The sequence below is a fragment of the Brugia malayi genome, assembly GCF_000002995.4.
Source record: "Brugia malayi strain FR3 genome assembly, contig: Bm_v4_ChrX_scaffold_001, whole genome shotgun sequence".
Classification (NCBI taxonomy): domain Eukaryota; kingdom Metazoa; phylum Nematoda; class Chromadorea; order Rhabditida; family Onchocercidae; genus Brugia; species Brugia malayi.
This window is the reverse complement of record NW_025062479.1, coordinates 4,123,144-4,146,023: the sequence shown is the minus strand read 5'-3', so window position 1 is coordinate 4,146,023 and position 22,880 is coordinate 4,123,144. Positions and strand designations below refer to the sequence as shown.

The following is a 22,880-nucleotide window of genomic DNA, read 5'->3' as shown; positions in this document are numbered from 1 at the left end:
TTTTAAAATGTGATGGCATTGGAAAGACATAGCAATAAACTATAATAAAATTTTAATTATCAATAGAGCAAATTCGATTCGAGTGCCAGTTAAAAAATAAATTTAAGCAGTAATTAAATTCAATAGTTATGGTGAAGTTTAATCAATTAATTGAAAGTAATGCGTTTTGATGAACTATTTTCAAGTGCAAATAATAAACATCTTGTAATTGTCATTTTGGTAGCGCAATTGGTTAAAAGCTTTCTGACCTGATATTGTCGAGATACCCTCAGAATAACTGGTTGGTGGAACTCAACACTTATTCCCTTTTAAATATTAAGAGGTCAAATTGATTTCAACATTGAAAAATAAACGATTTATAAAATTTATTCCGATTTTTTTTTGCTCATTGAAAAAAATTTCAAGAAGTTATCATAATAGGATTTTAAGCAACCAAAAAGATTACACCACAAATCAGTTAAAAAATATATCTCACAGCAAATTTTATTTGCGCAGAAATTTACTTTTATAAAATTTAATTACAAGTCTTTTTTAGCTTACCATTTCTAGCTCATTGTTGGAAACAGTATTACAAGCAAATAAAAGCAAAATATTTTATTTAGTGGCGTTAATATTTCATTGAAATCTGAATTTATTAGATCGGAAAAAATCGAAAATCAATCCCTGAAAAAATAGTAATTAAAATTTTTTAAATTCTAAGTATCAAAGATGATGTCAGGTTTAAAATCTCCTTTCAAAAAATTCGGCGATACAAAATGTAAATAAATGTGTGGGTATGTTCCTAATTCAACGTGCCTTGTCCATTTCATCTTCCTCTTCCTGTTCTTCATCATCTTCATTTTCCTACTACCAGGATTTCAATTTCAGAAACTAAGGAAAAGTGGGGATAAAGTAATATAGTATTCCTTTCACGTTTTATTTGAGCTTCTTTCAGGATCACAAATTGTCAGTTTTGTTTTTGTTCGGCTTTAGACATTTCAAGGTGATAGATTTATAACTCTAATGTAGCGTTAAAAAACAAGTCATTTGAATAACTTTTAATTTTTCGTTTGTTCAGCAGTGGCTGATTATGTTTTGCGTAAATTTTTGGAAATGAATTACTTTACCAGCAGAAAATTAAAACTGTCATAGCACCTTTTTTCTTCTTTTTCAAATATGAAACAACAAAATAAAATTGATGTCTTTCATTAATTAGCAAATATTTTAAAACCATTTCCAAGTTAAAACAGTTTATGAATGAAAAAAATGCGTTATCTGTATGAACTTCTGGAATTTTTTTATTATGTTATGAATCCATTAACTTCCAGCTATTCACTTGCACCTATATATTTCCTTTTTCTTGTTGCTTTATTTTCAGGTTTTATCCAATTACTCTTTAATCCAAATTTTGATCGCTTTACTCTTACTGCCAGCATTACTTTATCTATATGTTACGATTCGCAAGTTCCCATATTTTTCTTTTGTTGTTTTATTCAATTACTACTAGATTTCTCATATGTCCATTTTGATCCACTGTCTTTCCCCTATTCAGAAAGTTGTCATTCTAAATGTAACTCACAGTGTCAACCTATTATAATAAATAAATAATTCATCAATAGTATTAAAATGATGTCGCTATTCTGCTAAAAAATGTTTCATTTATTTAGACGGTGAATATGGTTGAATGGATTTACTTGGTGTGTCTGTCAATTTTATCACACTTTAACTTTTTAATTACTGTCACTTTCTCGCCACATCATATCATCTTCAGTAAGTCAATCATATTAGCAACCTAATTACTGACTAAATCAATTCAATAATGCAAATCTTTTTTTTTGTTATAATTTAAATATACGTTTTCCCCAATCTCAGCACTATCATATATTGTCTAAATATTTTGCTAATAATTTTTTCTTTTTTTTTGATAATCTGTTTATGACAACATAGTTCTGATAACATTTTTTATGAATCAAGGGGAATATCGTAGTTATTATGTAATTGTATTTTTGAGTTTGTAAACAAAGTCCTGAAATCTCAGATTTTTACTCTCACATTCTAAATAACAACAAAATATAGACTATTTTGTAAAAAGGACAGGGAAACTTACTTACTCATAAATCTTCTGCTGAAGTAATTTTAAATGGAAGTGGATAGGTAGATTTTCATATTCGTCTTTTTATCATAACACTGATAATCAACAATAACGTAAATTCGTAAAATAAAAGACCAAAATAAAACTCATTAATGCATAAGCAATCATCGTTTGGTCATTCTTCTTCCCACAACTGCCCTAACTTTATGACATTGATTATACGTCGTAAACAAGTGATAAATGTAGCAATATGGTAATCTTGGATTCTACTGTTTAAATCATTTGCTTCTATTCTCTCCTGTAGCGAAAGAAAAAAGGAAAAAGAATAAACATAATGTGCCGAAACTTCCGATAAATAGCACCCTTAGATTTCAAATTTGCCAGAACAGTATGACTGAAAGACAAGGATTAAAAAAAGTGCAGTTTTTTTTTTTTGTTCAGCGTTTTCCTCAATAGTTCAGTATCAAAAAAATTCAATTAGAAAATTTCATATTTCCTGTCTAAGCCATTACTAAGTAATCTCAAACAAAAACTTAACTATTATAAAAAAAACAGTAGAACAAAAATCGGAAACTTACCAATCTTTTTTTGTGAGCAAATCGATAACCATTTTTTCAAGAAAAGTCGCTGATGATGCTAAAAGATTAGTGAGCAAGTATTATGAACAAAAAGTTGTTGATTAATCTGAGATGTAGGATTTTGAGGATTATTGATTTCTGAGCACGACGAACAGGGCCTTCCGAATAATACTCCAGTAAATTGCTGAGAAATTATGAAAATAGTTGCGGTGTATATACTCTGAAAACGGAAGTTCAAAAAACTTTTGACGTCTTATAGGTAGAGGGATGACAAATAGTCGTACATAAGTTTACACTTGGTGTCTTGAGAGAAACAAAGTAAAGTGTATTTTAATCCTTATATTAAATTTACTTTGCTGAAGCGAAAACTCTCCCAGTCAGTAAAAGCAGTACGTCAACACTCCAACGTGGTGTTTATTATTTACGCAAACGATTCTAGGTTCACTCCCCCACCATCAGAAATCAAGTATTAAGGCCACATATTAACGCTCATTGCGCTTTGTTGACGCTTAATAAAAACAACACAAACATCGTGGGTGGTCTCGTCAATTTTGTGCAGCACTGCGTCCCGTAGCCATCAACTGATTCCTTTCTCGTTTGTTTGGAAATGTTTGTTCCTATAGTTTACTCTCATAAAAATCTTAACCATAGTGTTTGGTTGGTGTCTTCTTGCTTTTTAAAGTAAATTAAACTATATAAGCCAATATCTTTATTTAATAAGCTGAAATTGGGAAAAAAGAAACGTACTCGGTGACCTGCTAGGTTTTTTGCAGAAAACAGAAAAAAGAGCATCCAAAAGCAGAAATGAAGGGCTTGAAGTTGAATATAAAGTATTTTTCATTTCTTTTTTTGTTGAAAAACTATAAAATTTTCTCTATAAAAATTAAGAACTAGAGAATTTCTAACCAAAAAATGAAGTAAATACTACTTTGTATTCAGGATTAATGCCCTTTTTTGTTCTACCAAAATAAATTTTTCTTACAAATAGTTCCAGTTTTTTTTAAAGTTACAAACCAATTGCACTACTGAGATATAAGATTGACCTTGCATTACTTAACTTTCACTTGCATTTCAGTTATGTTGCATTTTGATTTTGCGAATCATTAACATAGCATGTAACTTTCTGATAGGATCTTTTCCAAGCTGAATCGAAGCTAAGATTAACATAAATAAGACAATACAGCCAGCAAATGGTCATTGATTAAGACGATTTCATAGAATGTAATTAAAAAGGGATACAATTGATATATACCTAAAAGCATATAAATAAGTGAATTAATGATATTTCTTCGTATCCGCTGAATAGTGATTTTCTTTTCCTTCTTTTTCATAGAAATTTCGCTCATCGATTTAAATTTGATTTTCAACTCTTGTTCATTAAAATCTTTTTTCTTATATTTCTTGCCTAAGCATCACCACTAATTACATTTTTTTGAGCTGCTTATGTTCCCTTAAGTCTTTTTAATATTATACGCTTGAAGAACAGTGCTCTGCTAAGCCTCAAAATTTAGTAATCGGCTACTATCTGTATGGTTGTGTAGAACTTCCTGTGCCTCGAGGCATTTCAGATTATATTTAGTACTAATTTTTTCCACTTTATGTTTCCTCGTATTTTTGGTCATTAAATTTAAGCAGTAAAAATGCAGTTTCTTCTTGACTACAGATTGATGTAGGCGCTTTCTTATTCACTTCCCAACTTGATGTTGATTTGGATGAAACAGTTGTTTCCATCAACTCTTGATTCTCTTGAGTTAGAGATCATTCAAATGATCACGCCCTTTTCTCTCTAATGATATATACCTTCTGTTCAGCAAAAAAAGAAAAAAGTACTTTCTCGGCTAGCTTTCCGTTCCTTTTTCCATCTTTCAGACATACGCCGGCACATTTTACCTTTCACAGTATCCAAATTCTCTTGGAATCATTGTCTTGGAAAGCTTATTTAATTCTGGTGAAGTAAAAGTTCTCAAAACTCCATACGAACTTGTCATTAATTAAGAGACTGGAAAAAACTGAAATCTGGTGTTTTCCGAAGCAACGAATGATAATAAAGATTTAGCGTGTAGCTCAATATGTTCCACTGATGGAGTTTCATTAGGATTGCCAGTTGTGTCAGAAAGGATGGGAATAAACTTCTTATGTTATATACATAGTAAAATGACGCCATTGGCTTCAAATTGAATACATGGCTGATACTAGTTTATTCAGTAGAAGAAGATAAGAACGTATGGGGTAAACAAAGTAGTCATCAAATAAACTAATCAAAGAAAAAGGGTCAACTTAGAAAAGCGAAAACAACTGTAAAGTGGACTAAACAAAGAGAAGCAGTGATGAACTGTCGTAACAACAAATCGGTTGGATGTAGAAAGCGCGAAATTCATCATTAATTCAGAGCAGAATCAGAATTAAATTATCTTTCTGGATAAGTTCATTGCCTTTATTTTAGTAACTTCTTAAACTTACTGTTGTGCAATCATTATAATTATGAAGCAAATTAGAGATGATTGATAGGATGCTGTAGACAAGAGGAGAATCTTGGTGTTACGCATTCAAATCAAAACGTCGGTATATACCGATTTGAGATCGTTCACCATCAATTAATATATAATGGATTCCCTCAAGGATTTTCAGCACTGCTAATGTGGAGAGATATTTGCAACTCGAAACTTTAAATCCAGTCATGGTGTTAATCACTGAAAATATTTTAATGGACTTGAAGCCCTTATATTTAAGAGGCAATCAACCATATATTGGAAATTTTTACAATCCATTTGACTTATTTAAAAACTAGCGAATGAACTTATCGTCCATTCGCTAATTTTTTCAAGTGCTTACGTTGGCTGTAAGACGAAACTTGGTTTGCTTGATACTAAAGAAATAAATTATTTAGAATTCTTGCTGTTAGTAACGAATAAATATAATACGAAAAAATTCCATTATGATCATAGGGCATTGCTTACAATGAACTATCGATTTATTATAGCAATTTTATGGAAAATGCTTCTAATGCATCGCTAAACAAGTGAAATAATGAACAAAATATTTTCTACTATGATCAATTCGAAAAAGCCTTAATTTTTTTTATTGCAGTGCGCTTATTGCAAAAATATGAAATTACTGAAAATGTAAATTTATGTAAAAATGTAGAAAATATTAATGTAAGTAGGATTTTTTCTGCATATTTTATATATAAGAAAAGTAATAAAATTTTCGAATTGTGTCCTGTCACTTGTCCTATTCGTGCAATATGATAAGTTATTCTAGGTTCGCTTGGATTTACTTGGATATCCGGTATATCGGATTACTGGTGCTTCACACTGTAATAAGACAACCCGTATCCTCTATATGCAAGTGGCAATTTATATTTTTTCAGGTTTATGGACAGCTTAGCTTGCAAGTAAATATGTAATAGTATCTTTTTCAACACTTCAACATGGCACAACTGGCTTTGAACTGTTTAGGCTGTTCATAAAATTTGTTGACAAGTTTTCATTACGCTACAGATCGTTTGGTTTTGCATTGTAGAAATTAATAATTAGTAGTAATGTTTTCTACTAACGCGCTAACATCGGAATGTACTTTTCTCTGCTAAAGAATTTCATGATTTCAATATATAACCAATTGCCAATATATAGAAACAAGTGACTGAGCGATATGGTATCTATAGCATACAAGTTTAATAACGGTATTATAAAAGATAATCTCTCAAAAATTCCTCTGAATCATATTTTTTGAACATAAATATCCTCGCTAAATTGCTTGTTCAAAGAACTATCGATGTGGACTAACAAATTTATCTGACTGATGGTATGCATATTTAGTCTTTTATCCTTTGATCCTCTCGAATTATGAATAAAAGTAAATAAGATTTCCTAAAGTTTGCTATATGTATTGATGCCTTTAAATTAATAAAATGATGAATGTATTGAGAGCTGTGTCATGAATTAAACTTAATAAATGAATTTTTCTTTATTTACAATTTGTCAATTTATCGTTACTGCAATTCCTACTAGTACTGCATGTTTTATCATTATTAAATTAGATATAGAGATTACCTCTATGGTCGCTATCACTATTGCCACCTATCACCACCATAACTATCGCAATGCTAAATTTATTATTGGCTCTTGTACAAAGCAAGCAGTTATTATTATACTAAAATGCTTCCGCTCATTTATTTCAAAAACTTTTTATTAGTGCTGATATGCAAATGCTAAAATTGAGTATTATTAAAAAGTATTTGTATGTAAAACAAAAAGAATTTCTGAACAGTCCTGTTACTTGCTTTCATCTGTAAATTTTACCCAACCAGTATATTCCATTTTGCATTTTATAAATAATAATATATAAAAGAGTAGATTTACTGCACTGGTTTCAGTTTGAGCACTTCTAATAAGTCTCCTAAATCTTTTGTTTTATAAAAGTCAAAGACCGAAATATAAAAAAGATGAAGTATTTAGATGATGAAAAAGCTAAAACAAAAAAAAAAAAAAAATCAATTGTAATGCACATTGTAAATGATCAAAACCAACGATGATTATTGAGCATCTTTACAAACCGAGAATGTAAAGAAAAGCGTCAAAAAACTGAGCTAGAATTTTGATTTTTAATTATTCGGTAATTTTAATTGTTTTGGGTTAGTCAGCAATTTTAAATTAGCAACCGCATATCTTGCTTAAGTTCCATGTTTCTCCTTAATCACCACATTGTTTTATTCCAGCATGATGCCATGAATCATATATGAACTCCGAAAATTCTTATTTGTTTATGGTCACTAAGCTATTTTTCTTTTTTTTTCCCCAGAATTATGAATTATAATGACTATTTTCAATTAAAATTAAAACAATAGCGAGCACTGTGCGATATATGAAGTTCTGATTTTTATTAAAATTAATAAACAAATTATCTTAGCTTACAAATTGCAGAATCAGGAAATATTTAAAAGCACAATCAACTACACCAGCGGAAACAATTAAAATGCCATTTCCAAAAGGCACTTTTATGAGCATAATTATGTTTTCAGTTTAGAAATGAGAAATCAAAAATAAACTCAGTACTTTTTTTCTGAAAAAAATTTGAATATTCAGATTGGTTAAACAATTTTTACATCATTTTACACTCTATATTGTTTTAAGTTGCAAATTTAAGGCATCTTTTTGAGGAGGTCACGAAAGACGGACTGAATACACTAAAATAAGTGTCATCAATAAGGAACACGTAGGAGTAGAGAAATTCTACTGTCTCAAACTCAATTTTTTCAAATTCAGTGGTAAGAAATGAAAATGGGAGAATCAGGTCAGGTTTGAGAAACTCGAATATGAGAAAACCGACACTCGCTCGGGTGATTATATCGATGAAACTACAGAATGCACTTTCGTATCTTAGCTTGAAGTAATATAACTCGAAAATGAAAATTTCCGAGTAAATATCTACTGTTAAGTTGTTGTCTTAGCAAAATTGTTTTAGTAACAAAATATTAAGGCGAAGAAAAAGACATTTTGGAATCAATCAATGGAAAGTATTTAAGCAATAGTTTTAAAGTTTTGATTTCCAATTAAGCCAGCCTGAAATTGATAAATTAGGTTGCAGCATTCGATTTTAAGTAGTGCTTAGGATGTACTGCAGTAAGGAAATGAAGAAAAATCAATCTGGAATTGTTACTTTGACACCTAGAGAAACAAAATTTTAGCCAATAAATTTGGCGTTTTCAACTGAGCAATTAAGTAATACTTGAAAATAGAATAGTCGTTGCTAAAATATAATCCATTTTGACGTTGCACTTGTATTTATTAAAAAGGCTTCACAAGTCCTTTTTGCTTCTTCTTGATTTTGGTAGTACAGGAGATTTCGGTGGTTCTGGCTCGTTATTTTCATCGTCATCTGGAAAAGAATTTGCGAATTCAATTAGCCTTAAAGGAAAAAGTCTTTTCAAAATTATAAGTTAAAACTAAAAAGAGACCATCCAAAGATATATTGCCATTCATAATTTGATCAATCCAGGACTGAAGTACTTCTAGGTTGCTATCCTGATGTTTCTTCGGATCATCAAGATTCAACTGTGACATGTCGAACCATATTCCTTCTTTCTATAATGGTAATATTTTGAAATTGAACCTGATGCTCAGTATTCGTCATCTGTGTGTCAAAAGTACATATCTGTAAATTAAAAAAAAAAAAAAACTTCCTCTAATTCGTCACAGATGCGTTCATAACAGTTTTCAATTTCCCTTGTAAGTTGCACATAAATTTATGTAAAAAGAATGCTGAAATAAAGGATATACTTCAGAAATGTCAATGAGGCCAAGTTGTGGGCCTCCCTCAATATCAATACCGAACATTTCTTCCCAGATATCCACCATCAATGGAAATTCATCTGCAACAGATCGACTAACTTAAATCAGTTGAACAATAGAAAAAAATATATAAATAGCAATTGTATTTTTTAATTTAGCCTGAACTGAAAAGTGAAAACGAGATCACAAATTGATTCTGAGTACGCTAGAGACGAGTTCAAAAGTACCTGGATCTATTAACGAAATTTTTAGCATTCCAGCATGTTCACTATTTTCATCGGCAATTTTGCGGAGTAATTTGAACATTGCTCGACCTTCGCGTGATTCCTCATCACAGAATGCAACAATCAATTTGTCACTGTCATCTCGATCCTTCTGCAATTCTAGAATTTAATACTTTAAAACTTTGAAGGAGCTGCACACCAAAATCTCGATATTATTTACCCAAACATTGAAATAATTTTGTAGGGTTAGTTTTTGCATTACTGGCTTCTTGTGTTTTTCAACCCAACTTTCGAATTCTCCTTCGGTATCCATCGATATTGGAGCATAAATAGGATCATCTTCAAATGGTCGTAACATTTGTACTTCACCAATTCGTTTTAACCCCATTTTACGAGCCCACTAAAATGATCTTTTAAAAAACTTGCTTTTTTAAGTTCCAAAAAATAAAAGGAAAGAAAAATGCTGTTTTGTAGAAAAAATCTTGATATTACTTTTTCGAAAATAACTAACATAAGAGTTGACGACAGCATAGAATTCCACCTCACCCATGAAATCTTCAGCTGCTTCTTCAAATTCTTTTAATGCTGAAAATAAGTGATTACTTTATACGCTTCAACGTACTTTATTTAAAGCTATCAGAGCTATTCACTTCATTAACTTAAACTATTTATTATCAATAAACATCATCATATCAAAAGGAAATTAGTATTAAACAATTCAATACTGATCAATATGGCATAAGATACAATTTTAATAAGCTAACCGACGCTGCCTGGTTCAAAATAACCGATCACCCTAACAACGTCATCTTCTAACGTTTCGAATCCTTCCTGGTCATGTTCATCATTTATTATCATTACTGGATCATCAGGAATCTGAAAATCATTTATATTGTTTTACTAATATACAGTTAAATTAGAGGTTGGACTTTCACAATTTTAATTCATGTGAATTCTGAAAAATAAAAAGTCACTGAGAAAAGGATGGTAAAGAAATAAAAAGATAAAAATTAGAATAATTACCATATCTTTTCAAGACTTCCAATAAGAAAATCTTGTCAAACAAAGGAATTTCAAAATGATTTGAAAGAAATACTAACATCCATTAGCCATGAAACAAATGTTTCTGGGTCTCGAACGCCAAAATATTCAATTTTATAGCCATCTTTATAGACATGTATAGTATCCTCGCCTTTTTCAACATCTGAAATTTTTTTCAGCTGAATTTTCAAATTAAAGTGAAATTTCTTTATCCTTCCTCTTACTTTCTTGCTTCCTTAATCGTGTCTCTTTTGTCGTATTTACAGTGTAGAAACTGTATCCTCGTTTTGTCATTATTTGAGCCGATAACTGTAAAATTTTTAATTACTGAACTGAATACAACTTTTTTGAATATTCTTTAAAACATTGCCCAAATGATTTTATTTGGTGTAGTAGTCACGGAAATCACTTTTCATTTAAACTTTCAAAAAATAAATTAGTATTTTGAAAGCCAAAAACACAAATGTACTTGTAAAAAACATTCATATTGATCCAATTCGGGATCATCTTCTTCAACGTCGTTGAAAAAAACAATTGTTCTAGAGTCGCTTGCTAGCACCGTTTTATTAAAATTTTTTTCACTTAAAACCTGAAAACATTAAGATTATGTTTTTCATTCCGCAACAGTTAAACTGTAGTAATTCTGAGCTACGAAGTTAAAAGTATAATTACCAAAGTTGCTCTTAAATTAATTAGCAAAATTGAAATATTCTTGATTCAAATCAAAATTCGGAATATTTTGTAATTTGCCGCCAACTCAAAAAATGTGTTTTTGCTTTTTAATTATCAGAAATGCGTACAAAAAAATCCGTGGTGACAAAAAAGAATTGGAAAGAGAAATAGAAGGACGAAATATTAAGATAAGTCATAATCCGATTTGGAAGAGGGAAAACGATAACAGAAAGGAGAGGTTTTTGCAACGTATTACAAAACGAAGTGGAATTTAATGTCACACCAACCTCAGTTCGGTCAAACCCGTCATATTCTAATTCTGGATATCCAAGAAACATGCAGTTGATATCCAATGTTTTTGCATTGGTAGCTTGTCTTGACTTTCTTATGAACAATAAAAGCAGTAAGACGACTTCCAACCGCATTTCTTACCTAAAACTTATTTTTACACAGTTTGTTTCGTCTATTTCCTCCGTTTTCACTAAGCGATGAAACGCCAATAGATGAGTTGAAGGCAGATGTTTTCAGTACATGAGAATAAAGTAATATCCAGTAACAAAAGCTAATAAAACACTACTCTTTCACCACTTCCGTGCAAGTTAGAATCAACAGTCAAACTAATGCCGCTAGTCCTGATGAGTTGAGAATTGTGATTAAGATTTAATGAATGCAGCAATTTGTATTTCAAAACGGACAACAAAATGATTAATATATTAGTTCAAAAAAAATAATTCATAGATTCCGATTTGCAAAACCCATGAATTTCAATGGTATGAGGGAGGGAACATAAAAGAAAATATACCGAGACTGGATTTTTGAATTGCAGAAGACATTACGGTAGTCACTGAACCGTTCATTCGTAGTATGAAGAGCATAGCTGCAGTATATAATAAATAAACCGTAGCAAAATTCAAGGGTTCATCATGAACTCCTGGTAATGAGAACTCCATCAGGATAAGTTTGTGTAAAAATTGTTCAGCATTAAAAAATACTAATTTAAAAACAGAAAATCTATGTGACTATTATGTTGGAAAGAGCAACCGAAGAACCAGGACATTAACTCTAAGAATTGTAAAAATATAAAAATTATGAATGTGTTTATTAGTGTACTTACAAAAATAGTTTAGTAACAAGATCTTTCGGCTTAGATGCAGGACTTCGTTCGTTGATGACAGCTCAGCAGCAGATAGCAGGAGAGCAATGCGAAAAGGTTGATCAAATTGGTTTTTATGGTAAGCGTCATCAAAATGTTTTTTATTCTGGTATAAAGTGGACAAAATAAAAACGAAAAATTGATGTGAAATGTATGAAGTGCTGAAAGGAAGCTGCTCTAAGAGAAGATTTGAGATGTGGCACTTCATTTTAGATCCTTACATCTATCCTACACAGACATAGTTCTGGAAGAGCAAGAAAACAACCATCAACTCAAAAGAGAAAAACAAATGCTTCCGTGGAATTTAGCTTCTTCATACTATGATGATTTATAGATGTGTGTGACTAGTTGTTATTTTAACAATTCTAGTTTTCAGGCCCTCTTATTCATCAACTTTTTCTATTTCTCCTTCATTCTGCCACTTTTCATCCCGTGAAGACATAAAAATGCAACACTAACAAATGCAATATTAATATTAAGAATTAGTTCCATCCAGAGGGAATAATTAAAGAAATGTGTGCTTCTTTAGAACGAGTGGAAATTTGCTCCTTCCATTCTTTCTATTACTTGCACTGATTCATTCGATATGGCACATCAAATAGAAGTTTATGCAAAATTCATTTATGAGAAATGAAGAAAATCATTCCATCCTATTCTCTTTGAAATAAAATAGTAAAAATAACTTTTATTTAATTTTTTAAGACTCCTACCTGCACGATTCTAACAGCTTTTTTTTCTGCTTTTTCATACTTAACTTTGAATATTAGAGAGTGAATTATTTCAAAGATTGTTATAAATCAAAGAAAGGGAAAAAAGGAAGAAGAAAATAGCCGTTTCTCAAAGCTCAAAAATTCTAAATTATGAAAGAATCTTTATCACTGTTCAAACTACAAAATATGGGAAAAAAAAGGAAAGCTTAACACTTTCTTCCTCTTAAACCATTCATTTCAGCGTTCATAATGAAATCTTCGATCACGCAAGAGAGTTGGCTTTGGTGGAAGATAATAGAGTTTACGTTGACATATCGGCCGCCTCTCTTGGTGAACTTTCTGCAGTTTAAGAGATGAAAGATGATGAAAATGAGCAACTAACATCGCTGAAACCATTCCAATAAAATAAAAATCAGAAAGTAAAAAGTGATATGCACCCATGTATTCCTGGAATCTCTTAATTTTTATGCTTGCTGATCTACATTTGTCGATAATAACGCTTTCCAACTGAATCCAAAGCAAAAAGTTAATTATATCTTCTTGATAAAATACGCTCAATTGAAGCTTCATTACTTCTATTGGTTATTTTTGCTTTAATAGTCCGATTTCACTGAGCAAATATCAAGGACGTGACATTGTGAAAACTGGATTATGTTACTGACACCCAGGATGAAAGTGCCTTGAATAAACTTATGTAAAACGTGTGTTTAGCATGTTTGTCATTACTTAATGGATAAGGTCACTGTTTTCCAAACGGGTTTTAAGCTCGGGCTAATAAGAAATTTAAAGATCTTGCTAAAAGACTGGTTTGTTTGTTAGGTTTTAAGAGTGTAAGGCAATCTTTTAAACTTAAAATGTGTTTTTTTAAAAAAAAAACAAATAATTTTCGGTCAAAATATCAGGTAACCTTTATAGTTAGAATTACGGTCATTCAAAATTTCGTACAAAAGCGCTATTAATACTGCATGTATTAGGCATAGAAAGGAAGTGAAAGCGATGTCAGATAATAATTAATCAAGTATACAATAATTGTGAGTTATAAATAACGAAGAATGACACTTCACGTGATAGACAAATGAGATGAGGAGATGCAAAAATAATGATTTATAATTTATTTCCGAGTAAATAAATGTCAGCCTAATACTTCTTTTAAAATTCAATTATCTTTATTTTCTGAACGAAGTGGCGCAGAAATGAGGCTAGAAAAAAAGAATTGGAAAGGTGGGCGATAAAAACAAACATGAAGTAATCGTATGAGTTATAGTTATATCATCGTTTTCTCAGAGCTTCTTTCCTCGGAATTTCATTCACGTCAAACTGTTTGCCTGAAGGAAGCAAGAAAAGAAAAATTTGCATCTGCTGATTTCTCCTTAAAATGTATTGAACATTGTACTTTTTTTCAAAATTTTCATCAACTATACCTTCAGTGTTTTGTGTAGGTGCAATTATGCATATGCGGATGGAAGAGAAGATCTGACGTTAACGTACTAGATCAAAAGTAGATAATTTTCATATTTCAGTCTAGAAGTCCCATTACTTTAGCTAGAGAATCCCTTTATTGAGGTCGTAACTTACATTATGAAAAGTGTTCAAATGCAGTGAGCCGAAGCGTTGGCAAAAGCAGTTTTTTTGATAAAGTATTTTAACTTACGGTTGCAGCTAAGTCGGAGTAAATGAAGTTTAAAGCAAAAACACTATTTTAGATGAATTTATATGACCTAAACCTCGATAACACATTCTTTTATATGAAGTTAATGTTCAACTGGCTAAACAATCGACATTCGGTTGAATTTTAGTTAGCCTACTCGGAGAAATCAGAAAGCGTCACAGGTAACGCGTAAAACAAAAACTTTTCCACTTTCTTATATAGCGCAAAAATTTCTTTCCAATTCTGATAGGATGGTACAAGTAAAATGCAGTGGTTGTCATAAGACAGAGTCTGATTCAGGTAGATTGTAGCTTCGAATAATTATTATTTTGCAGAGAAGACGACATTTGAAAAATGTTTATTTCAATGAGATAAAAAATACCATTGACCATAGTTATAGAACAATATTAGGAGAGCAGTGAATGACAGATTGTTATCTAGAAAACTTAACCTCAATAAAAGGATATAATTCCTTATACAGTAAGCATTAACTGATAACAAGACGCATGATTTGAAATATCGCAGAGGAGGTCAGCTAAACGATGCCAAATTCGAGTATAATTTACAGTTAGTAAGGAACCGACAAACAAAAGAGGTCAACTAAATGAGGAGCTGATCCAGCACGTGTTCTTTGTTAACAAACAATGCAAGTTAAGTAACAATGTAAATAAACTCAGCTATATGGATGATGAATATTGGATAAATGATTTCTTACGTGACACTGAGACCTGAGACATTTGTCCAAGGAATGTTCAGACAAGACAGTCTTTAATTCTATGGATTTAATATAATTTTATTTATAAATATTATAATTTCCGACAATGGTTCAGCTAATATCAACTTTCGCAATGGATCTTTTGATTGAAATGATTGCATTTCAACACTGAAATGTCGTTAAACTTTTATTCTGCCTAGTTTTTTTTTACTATAATCGAAAACACTACAGCTTCATTTTGAACCTATGTTCGCCGGAGCTTCTTGACTTAGCTTCGAGAGCGAAGATTTGTAAAGGATCTCCTGCTGACGTTGCTGTAAACCTAAAAAGATAGTGCTAAGTTAATCCGGTTGCAATGCGCAGTAGAAGGTCATAATGGGTAATGCGCATCTTTTTTCCCTTATCTTTTGGAACAGGTCCTATGTATATGTAGCAATAGTATGGATGGTATACCATCATGTCTCTCGATGTGAGGCCAGAGTTAAACACTGATGGTATTCAGATGTCTAAGGCTGACTGTTTCAAAGAATTCCTGTACTCTTTTTTGGGACAGATCTACTGCAGTAAGCGTTGACGAGTTCATCACAAGTAATAATCTTCCATCCTGAAGAAGAGATCTGCCCAGTGTAATTATTTCTTAGGTAGCATTACATTTACACTAATGACTTCCACGTATTCTAGAACGATAATATTGATGATGTTTAAGATGGTGAGAAAATAAAGTTGATTAAACTGTTCAAGCAGTGTTTTTAATTCCCTTGTGACTGAATACAATGGTAGATGATCCATGTACAGAAGGGTAGCCAGTATGATGGTTTTGTAGATACTAACCTTAATGTTTTTCTTCGGCTGTTCGGCTGTTTATTGTTCTATACTTTTTATGAGTTTTCCAAATACTTTATATACACCCTCGTTAGCCTATGTCAATCTTTTTGCTATTTTACGCGTCCGAGGAAATCGTACTTTTTATATAGGTAAATTGTTGGACTGATATAAGCTTTAATAAGTCTACGGTGATAAGAGAAGGATGATTATCTGTAATTTCTGCAAAACAAGAAGTAATGCACTACAAAGACGCTTCCATGGGTAACATTTTTTAACAGAGAGAAATTCTCGTACAAGGTGATCTGAAATTTTGGCATTTGCTTCCCTTGTGATTGAATAAGCTCCGTCGTAGGATATGGAATGTAAATACCTTTATTCATCATCGAGCTTTGTCGTGACACCTTAGAGCATCACGGTGAATACTGCAAACAGAATTGATGTGAGAACTCGACGCTGTTTTCACGCTGTTGATTATCAGAAAGGACTCAGAGTGAATTGACATATCTGACTTAACCGGTCATCCAACAGGGTGAGTCATCTTGAATTTAGGAGGCAGCTTGGTCGTTTCAAGATTTCTCATAAGCCTTTTTTGCTCATTGTGTTAAATGCTTTGATGAGGTCAATGAATGTTCTATAGAGTCCTCCGTCCTGCTCTGTGTACTTTTCTTGCATTGTCTCAGAACAAATATGTCATGTCCTTACTAATCTTGAAACCACACTGGATCTCAGATAGAACCTCAGACGCAATGGTGCGTACTAACCTATTTACAAGTATTCCGTAAGAATTTTGCCGGCTGCAGACAGCAAAGTCGATACTTTGAACAGTCGAACTTTGCTTCTTTTCATGCAGGATGATGATTGCGTCTTGGAGATCTGTAGAAAGTTCGTTTCATAGTAAGCTTGTGAAATTTAGCGTGGAATACATGGTCTCTACGTCTCCAGATTTCGGATGGAATTCTACCAAAACAGATGGCTTGCCGGATTTCATCCGCTATAAAGGCTTTAAGAGTCTCCTCCAAAGTGGGAGTTACATCCACTTCATTTCCACCGACTGTTGCATGAAGTACTGAATTACTGAAAACTTGAATAGTAGATACTGAGAGACTGAAAGTGTTCAGGTCATAGGTTTGGAATAGAAAGTTTGTCTGTGAGAAGGAGGCAATTATCTGAGCTAACAGCAGAGTTCTGATCTTATGTACTGCACTACTTGTTTGTGATCTCCCGAAATTTTTGTTAAAGCTTAATGCATGCAGAATGAAATTTCCTTTGCAAGACAGAATGTGCCAGCGAGGTTTACTTGATCAGCTCTCTTGTTGGATAGCAGTTCCTTGATTTATAGACTGTTTTCACCAAACTAATCTTCGGATTCTTTGATAAGATCCAAATATTTTGCTGGAGAAGACTGCTAGTCGAGGATTGACGGATGTCGTTTTGATGAATTACCAAAGTGCTATAGAAGAGGATCTATGAGATGGATTGCAGGTCTGAAGATAAGCCTGAAAGTTGTCCCTCATGTGAAAATTTCAGGGTATCCACTCTGAACCTCTTTCTTGGTTGCCTTTGAAAGTCGAAGTTACCATTCGATATGACACATATCGCAAATGCATCTCGGGCATACTAAGACGTAGCTGATGATGCATCCAGGCTGCTTTGCATTGTATTTTTGCTGAGTTATCCAGTGCTCCTATCCGAGCTGCAAATCTCTTCCCTACTGAAATAACCAAAGATTGCGATCTTATCGTCTGCAGATAAAGGCGAAGGTTGCCGCACAATGTGGTTTTCTTTTGCAAAATAAGCTTGAATAGTTGGGGCATATATGCCGAGAGCGATAGCATGTTGCTTGTTTTCACTGGGAGGCATAGGAAGTATCACCAGGATGACCAGTCGACAAGTTAATAAATTCGAAAGTGCTTCAGTTATTGACCATTAAGCTAATCCTTGAATAGGAACATTTGATTTCCTGTTCATCTAACCAGAACTGTATGTAGCCAGTACCACTTTCTTTGAGACTTCATGCACACGAATTTCACTGAGACAAACCGTGAATACTGCATTGTGCTAGTTCGTAGGCAATTATAGCAAAACGACACTCGATACATCCCATTATCGCAGTGGTGTACTAACACATAAGAGCCAATTTGAACACGTCTTTGGAGGTAGATGTATACTCTTGTTTCTTGTTCTAGTTCGACTGCAGCAGAACATGCTAGCCAAGCAAGATTTTTAACATCCCAGTAAAAAGTGGAAATCAGCTCTAATCAGACCATCTATTCGCTCCTCCACATGAAAAAAAGTTTAGTTATTCAAAATGCTAACAAACAAGATTGCCACCTCAGTAGACAACCTTGCGTGACCTGGACCATTTGCATGCAGAGCTGAGTCGCGGGCTTCCAGTGCATCTTTAACCTACGCTTCCGCCTTTTACTGTCACTACAGGACTTTATAAAACCGGGTATATTTTTCAAACCTGCGCAAAGGCTTTTTTAAATGAGTCGCATCATGCATGAATTGGTCCCACCCTTTAAACCTGAAAATCTAGCAGATTTGGATAATGGCAGAGAAATCCTCCGCTCATAGGTTTGTCTGAAGTATCCTCCTCATAGACGGACGGCTTTGCTTCATTCTACCTCGGTTGAAGTCAGAGTCACCCTTCTGAGATGGCTACTTTAAAGTTGATGAGCCTACCTCCTCAAAGCCACACTTTGTCTAACTTCCAGTTGAGACCTATCTGCTTTGGAAGCCCTACCTGAGGCATATGCTACCACTAGCAATTTCACAAAGGCAAGCAAGGTCCTATTCACGACAAAGTTGTGTCAGCAGAAGCATCGCAGGAACTACCATCAACATGATTGCAAATGGTATATATGACTTCGAACGTGAATTACGCACTGGATCTTCCCACTGTACAATTGATATAAATCTTTAAGGAATGTTATTACAATAAGGAAAAATAAATTAATTATCACATTCTTTTAATAATTCCTTCAAAGCCATATTTTCTTTCCTTATTTGCATCCAGTCGTTAACAATACACTCAAGTTTTTCATTTATGTTCTTTTGATACTGCGTAGCAATCTTCAATGAAAAGATTACATATCTTGAACAGGTGACATTTAACAAAGTAATTAAAAATTTCTTCACCTTATTTCTAGGAACCAAAAGCATTACTTTAGAAAATGGTAATATTAAAGGAATTGAGCGAAATACTCTACCTGATCGTTTAGTTCTTCAATTTCTCGTTCAATTTGTCCAGCAGAATCAATGCCAGTGATAACACAAGAACATTCACTATGAATTTTCATCAGTAGCATGTATGCTTTTTGCATAAATGTATCTTTCTCAACGTCCTGTAATGTGCATCTGCACTTAAGATCTCAAATGGTATCACAATACATAAATATATCTAAAATATACATATTATAGAAGACTTTAGTAACAAATAATGCAAAAGAGATACTCTGTACAGTTTTCCTTCAACTACGGTGAAAGAACGTTCCAGTTTTCCTGCATTCGACTTGATCTCTCTCTGAAGATAGAGATTTTCTGCAGCAATCTATAAATATGGAGAATGTGTCTAAATAAGCGATAAGACATTTTTTGATCCACTGAACTTTTCAGCTTTCCAAATAAAGACTTTAAAATTTCTCCATTACGTGTATGCAATAAATACGATAACATTAAACAGTATTACTGGGGCATACTCCGTTAATTCCTTATACAGCATCACTAGAACATACTTTGTTAATTTCGTTTTGCTGCTTCCTAATGTTGCCAACAATATCAAATATGTGTTTCGTATAAATATTTCGATTAATCTGTTTCTTTTCTCGTGACTCGACCTCTTTTTTCTAAAAAGAAATCAATAAAATTGATCCAAACTTTTACTGCCGGTATTTAAAATGAACCTACTTCAGTGCAGCGAAACCAACCAATTTCTCTAGAATTTTCTTTTTATCAGCAAGTTCATTCTCAATCAATTTCGCATCATTGGATGAAATTTCTCGACTGTAGCACGGAACGGTGAAATCCTAAAACAGCTTCAGTTTAATTTTTATAATCATGAAATTGAAATTAGCTATTTAATGATTCAATGTCACAACGTACTGATGATAATGATAATGCAGCAGTTAGCTGTGCTCTCTTCACTTCTTCATCCTTTTCTGCTTTGGCTTTCAACCATAAATTTTGAAGATGCTGCATCCGTTCATTACTTCCATCAATATAACTCTGAAAAAGTATATTTAATCACCCTCAAATATGCACTGCAATAAGAGATAGAATGTGTAAAACAAACCTCAAGCTTCAAAACAGCATTTGGATTTTCTAATAATTTTTTCAGCCGTCCATCAACTTCAGCCTCTTGAAACTTTTTGTTTCGTAAAATTAATAATCGTTCACTCTCATCGTTTTGCATCTGCAACAAACTGAATTTAACTCAATTAAACATTCTTTGATTGTTACATAAAGAATAAAACATAAAGAAAAATAGCCGAAATGTCTATTTGACTAGTAAAAAATGAATATTGCAAAAAAATATATTACTCTCCTGTTGGAAATCTTCTTACGATCTACATATGCTGTCAAAGCCACAACTTTACTAAGCAGTTCGTTAAGGACTTCATTTTTTTCTACATCCACTTCTGGATCAATTTCTTGTTTATCCTTTGTTTTTTCCTTTTGTAGTTTTAGAGAAATAACTGGTTTAGGTTTCAATCTGAAAATGCCAAAAAAAGTTCCGAAGACGTTCAATCATAAATATCTTTTATCGTAGTGTAGTAGGGATAAATATCACAGGCTTGAAAAAATTGAAAATACGGGTTTAAAAAACCGAACAAAACTTACTGTAGTTTCACTCCCTCGTTAATAAATCTAAGGTGCAAAATTTCTAAAACTCCATGTCTAAGTGATTGATAGTTTTGTGTCTTAATTTTGTGTACGGCATTGTTTTCCAACAAGGAACAAATAACTGCATAATGACGGTATCGCCAATCATTACAATGTAAAGCTACCATAACATCACCAGAGAAACCTACGAAATCGACCCTTGTCGATATAGCCTAAATCATTTTTTGAAGAACAAAAGAAAAGCTATTTAAGTCATAGCTATACAGTACAAAAATTTATGGTGGCATCTATCCATACTTGCTTTTGAGATGAACTAAACCGAGTAAGAAATCCTTCCTTATCTCCATCTTCAAGGTTAGCTGATCGCATTAGGTCTTTCAATGGATCTGTAATAATTATTCTAAATTATCGAACAGGAAAAATGTAGTATTTAAAAATCTGATAACAAATATGACTTTTAATAAATCCTTTGGGAAGAAAATGTTTAAAATATGTATACTGATGTGACACAAAAATTATTTTATAAGACATGCCTTCCACAGAAGTAACCACGGAAGAATCTTTGGGCAATTTTTCCATGAGACCAATAAGAATATTACGCAACTCTCTGCTTCGTCCATATAGCAACATATGATAATCTATTGGATCACGTACACCAATGCTCTGCAGAAAATAACTTCAACAAGAAAAAATCTTTACTGAATCCAATTTCAACCGGAAGTTTTTGCTCGACACACTTCTATTTGAAAAAGTTTAAATTTAAGTCTCTCTTTGAGTTACATCAATATATAAATAAAACTAAAATTTGCCTTCACTGCATCGACAACAGTTGTAACACATCGAAATTTCGTAGACATATTTTGGGGAAGAAATCTTGAAGGAATTTCTTTCCTGAAAATGCATAACACTTAACTATTGCATCTTATCTAGCTAAGCAATTCGTTATTGTATAAGTGATTAATAGTCGACATTACTTTGTAGTTGGTCTGCATGACCATACCAGCATTACGATAGCTTGATAAAAGATATCTGTGCGAAGCTCTGTAATACTGCTTGGAATCTCTTGTAGACTATCAAAAAAGTTCCTGAAATCGTGGTACTGATTAATCTATGCGTTCAAGTTTCTAATAAAAACAAAAAGAATTTGATGAAAGGAAAACGAACGGATCAAGACGACATAGTGTATCAATAATTTGACCGTCAACGACGTCCATGCTTGCTGGGTTACGTCCAAATACCAAGCGCCACTAAATGTCCAACTTTACTCTGCCATAACTACTCTGTAAGTCTCAAATCTTCGTTATTAGTATAACAACCTCTAGCATAACAGTCAATTTAGCTATAATCAAAGTCCACACCGACCGTTTTACTCCATTATGTTTTGCCGAACCAGCAATCTCTGCCTCTCTTCAAGTAACACGCTGCTTTCTCAGATATGTCAAATTCTATTATTCTTCCACCCTGTGTACACTGCCCGTTCCAAATACATTGCTGCTGCTGTCTGTTAGGGTCTTTCAATAAATTAATAGAGGTTAAACGGGGATCCTCTTAATTGAGAGGTAAATTAGATCATAGAAAGAGCAGAATATATACAGCATCTAGCAGTTGCTGAGATTAAAAACCGTCTAACGCTGATCGTCCAACATCGCGCGGCTTTTCTCCAGACTTCGTGAAACTTCGGGAAATATTTGTCTCCTTTATACATTAAAGCATTAGATGTCCAGATCGATTTCTAAAGCAATATTTTCCTTAAAAAATGACAAAATTCTATTCAAGTATTAACATCATTTTTGTGAGTTGACAGTCTATTCAATTTTCAGATTATTTCAGAATAATTTTAAAAATACGAGTTGCTGTGCCATTTGAGTCTCTCAGAAATGAGCAGTTGCTGGGTTAGCTTCAAGTGGTTTAATGTAATGTTGTGGAAATGAATGCTGCATATCCGAGATATCCTGCTGTTGGCTGAACTCTTGTTAAGTGTTATCGTTGTTTAACTTTATTTTGAATTGATAAACGATTAAAAATTCTTGTGTAAACGATCACTTGTCTGGCTTCTGAGCAGACGACCGCGGGTGTTGTGACATTATGAAGAGCTAACCGGGACTTGG

At 32.7% G+C, this 22,880-nt stretch overlaps 4 protein-coding genes across 4 annotated transcripts; all 4 read right to left on the bottom strand.

The window, feature by feature from the left end:
• Positions 1-2,359: 2,359 nt before the first annotated feature.
• Bm14291 (Uncharacterized protein) lies at positions 2,360-2,681 on the bottom strand (the record flags this gene model as incomplete). Its single annotated transcript, XM_043073560.1, has 2 exons — positions 2,360-2,465; positions 2,650-2,681. 2 exons carry the CDS (start codon positions 2,679-2,681, stop codon positions 2,360-2,362), a joined length of 138 nt encoding a protein of 45 aa, XP_042929494.1.
• Positions 2,682-8,446: 5,765 nt separating this feature from the next.
• On the bottom strand, positions 8,447-11,301 carry Bma-csq-1 (Uncharacterized protein; the record flags this gene model as incomplete). The annotated part of the gene is made up of 11 exons (XM_001899458.1): positions 8,447-8,526; positions 8,606-8,732; positions 8,928-9,019; positions 9,167-9,314; positions 9,384-9,563; positions 9,675-9,748; positions 9,928-10,039; positions 10,264-10,367; positions 10,429-10,513; positions 10,674-10,793; positions 11,164-11,301. 11 exons carry the CDS (start codon positions 11,299-11,301, stop codon positions 8,447-8,449), a joined length of 1,260 nt encoding a protein of 419 aa, XP_001899493.1.
• Positions 11,302-16,769: 5,468 nt separating this feature from the next.
• Bm17915 (Uncharacterized protein) lies at positions 16,770-18,031 on the bottom strand (the record flags this gene model as incomplete). The annotated part of the gene is made up of 3 exons (XM_043073559.1): positions 16,770-16,993; positions 17,471-17,638; positions 17,968-18,031. The coding sequence occupies 3 exons, from the start codon at positions 18,029-18,031 to the stop codon at positions 16,770-16,772; spliced, it is 456 nt and encodes a 151-aa protein (XP_042929493.1).
• An 851-nt stretch (positions 18,032-18,882) lies between these two features.
• On the bottom strand, positions 18,883-21,986 carry Bm10965 (Uncharacterized protein; the record flags this gene model as incomplete). The annotated part of the gene is made up of 14 exons (XM_043073558.1): positions 18,883-19,002; positions 19,140-19,274; positions 19,385-19,480; positions 19,665-19,775; positions 19,857-19,955; positions 20,032-20,154; positions 20,222-20,341; positions 20,470-20,641; positions 20,770-20,984; positions 21,070-21,158; positions 21,306-21,435; positions 21,582-21,663; positions 21,747-21,857; positions 21,937-21,986. The coding sequence occupies 14 exons, from the start codon at positions 21,984-21,986 to the stop codon at positions 18,883-18,885; spliced, it is 1,653 nt and encodes a 550-aa protein (XP_042929492.1).
• Positions 21,987-22,880: the final 894 nt, after the last annotated feature.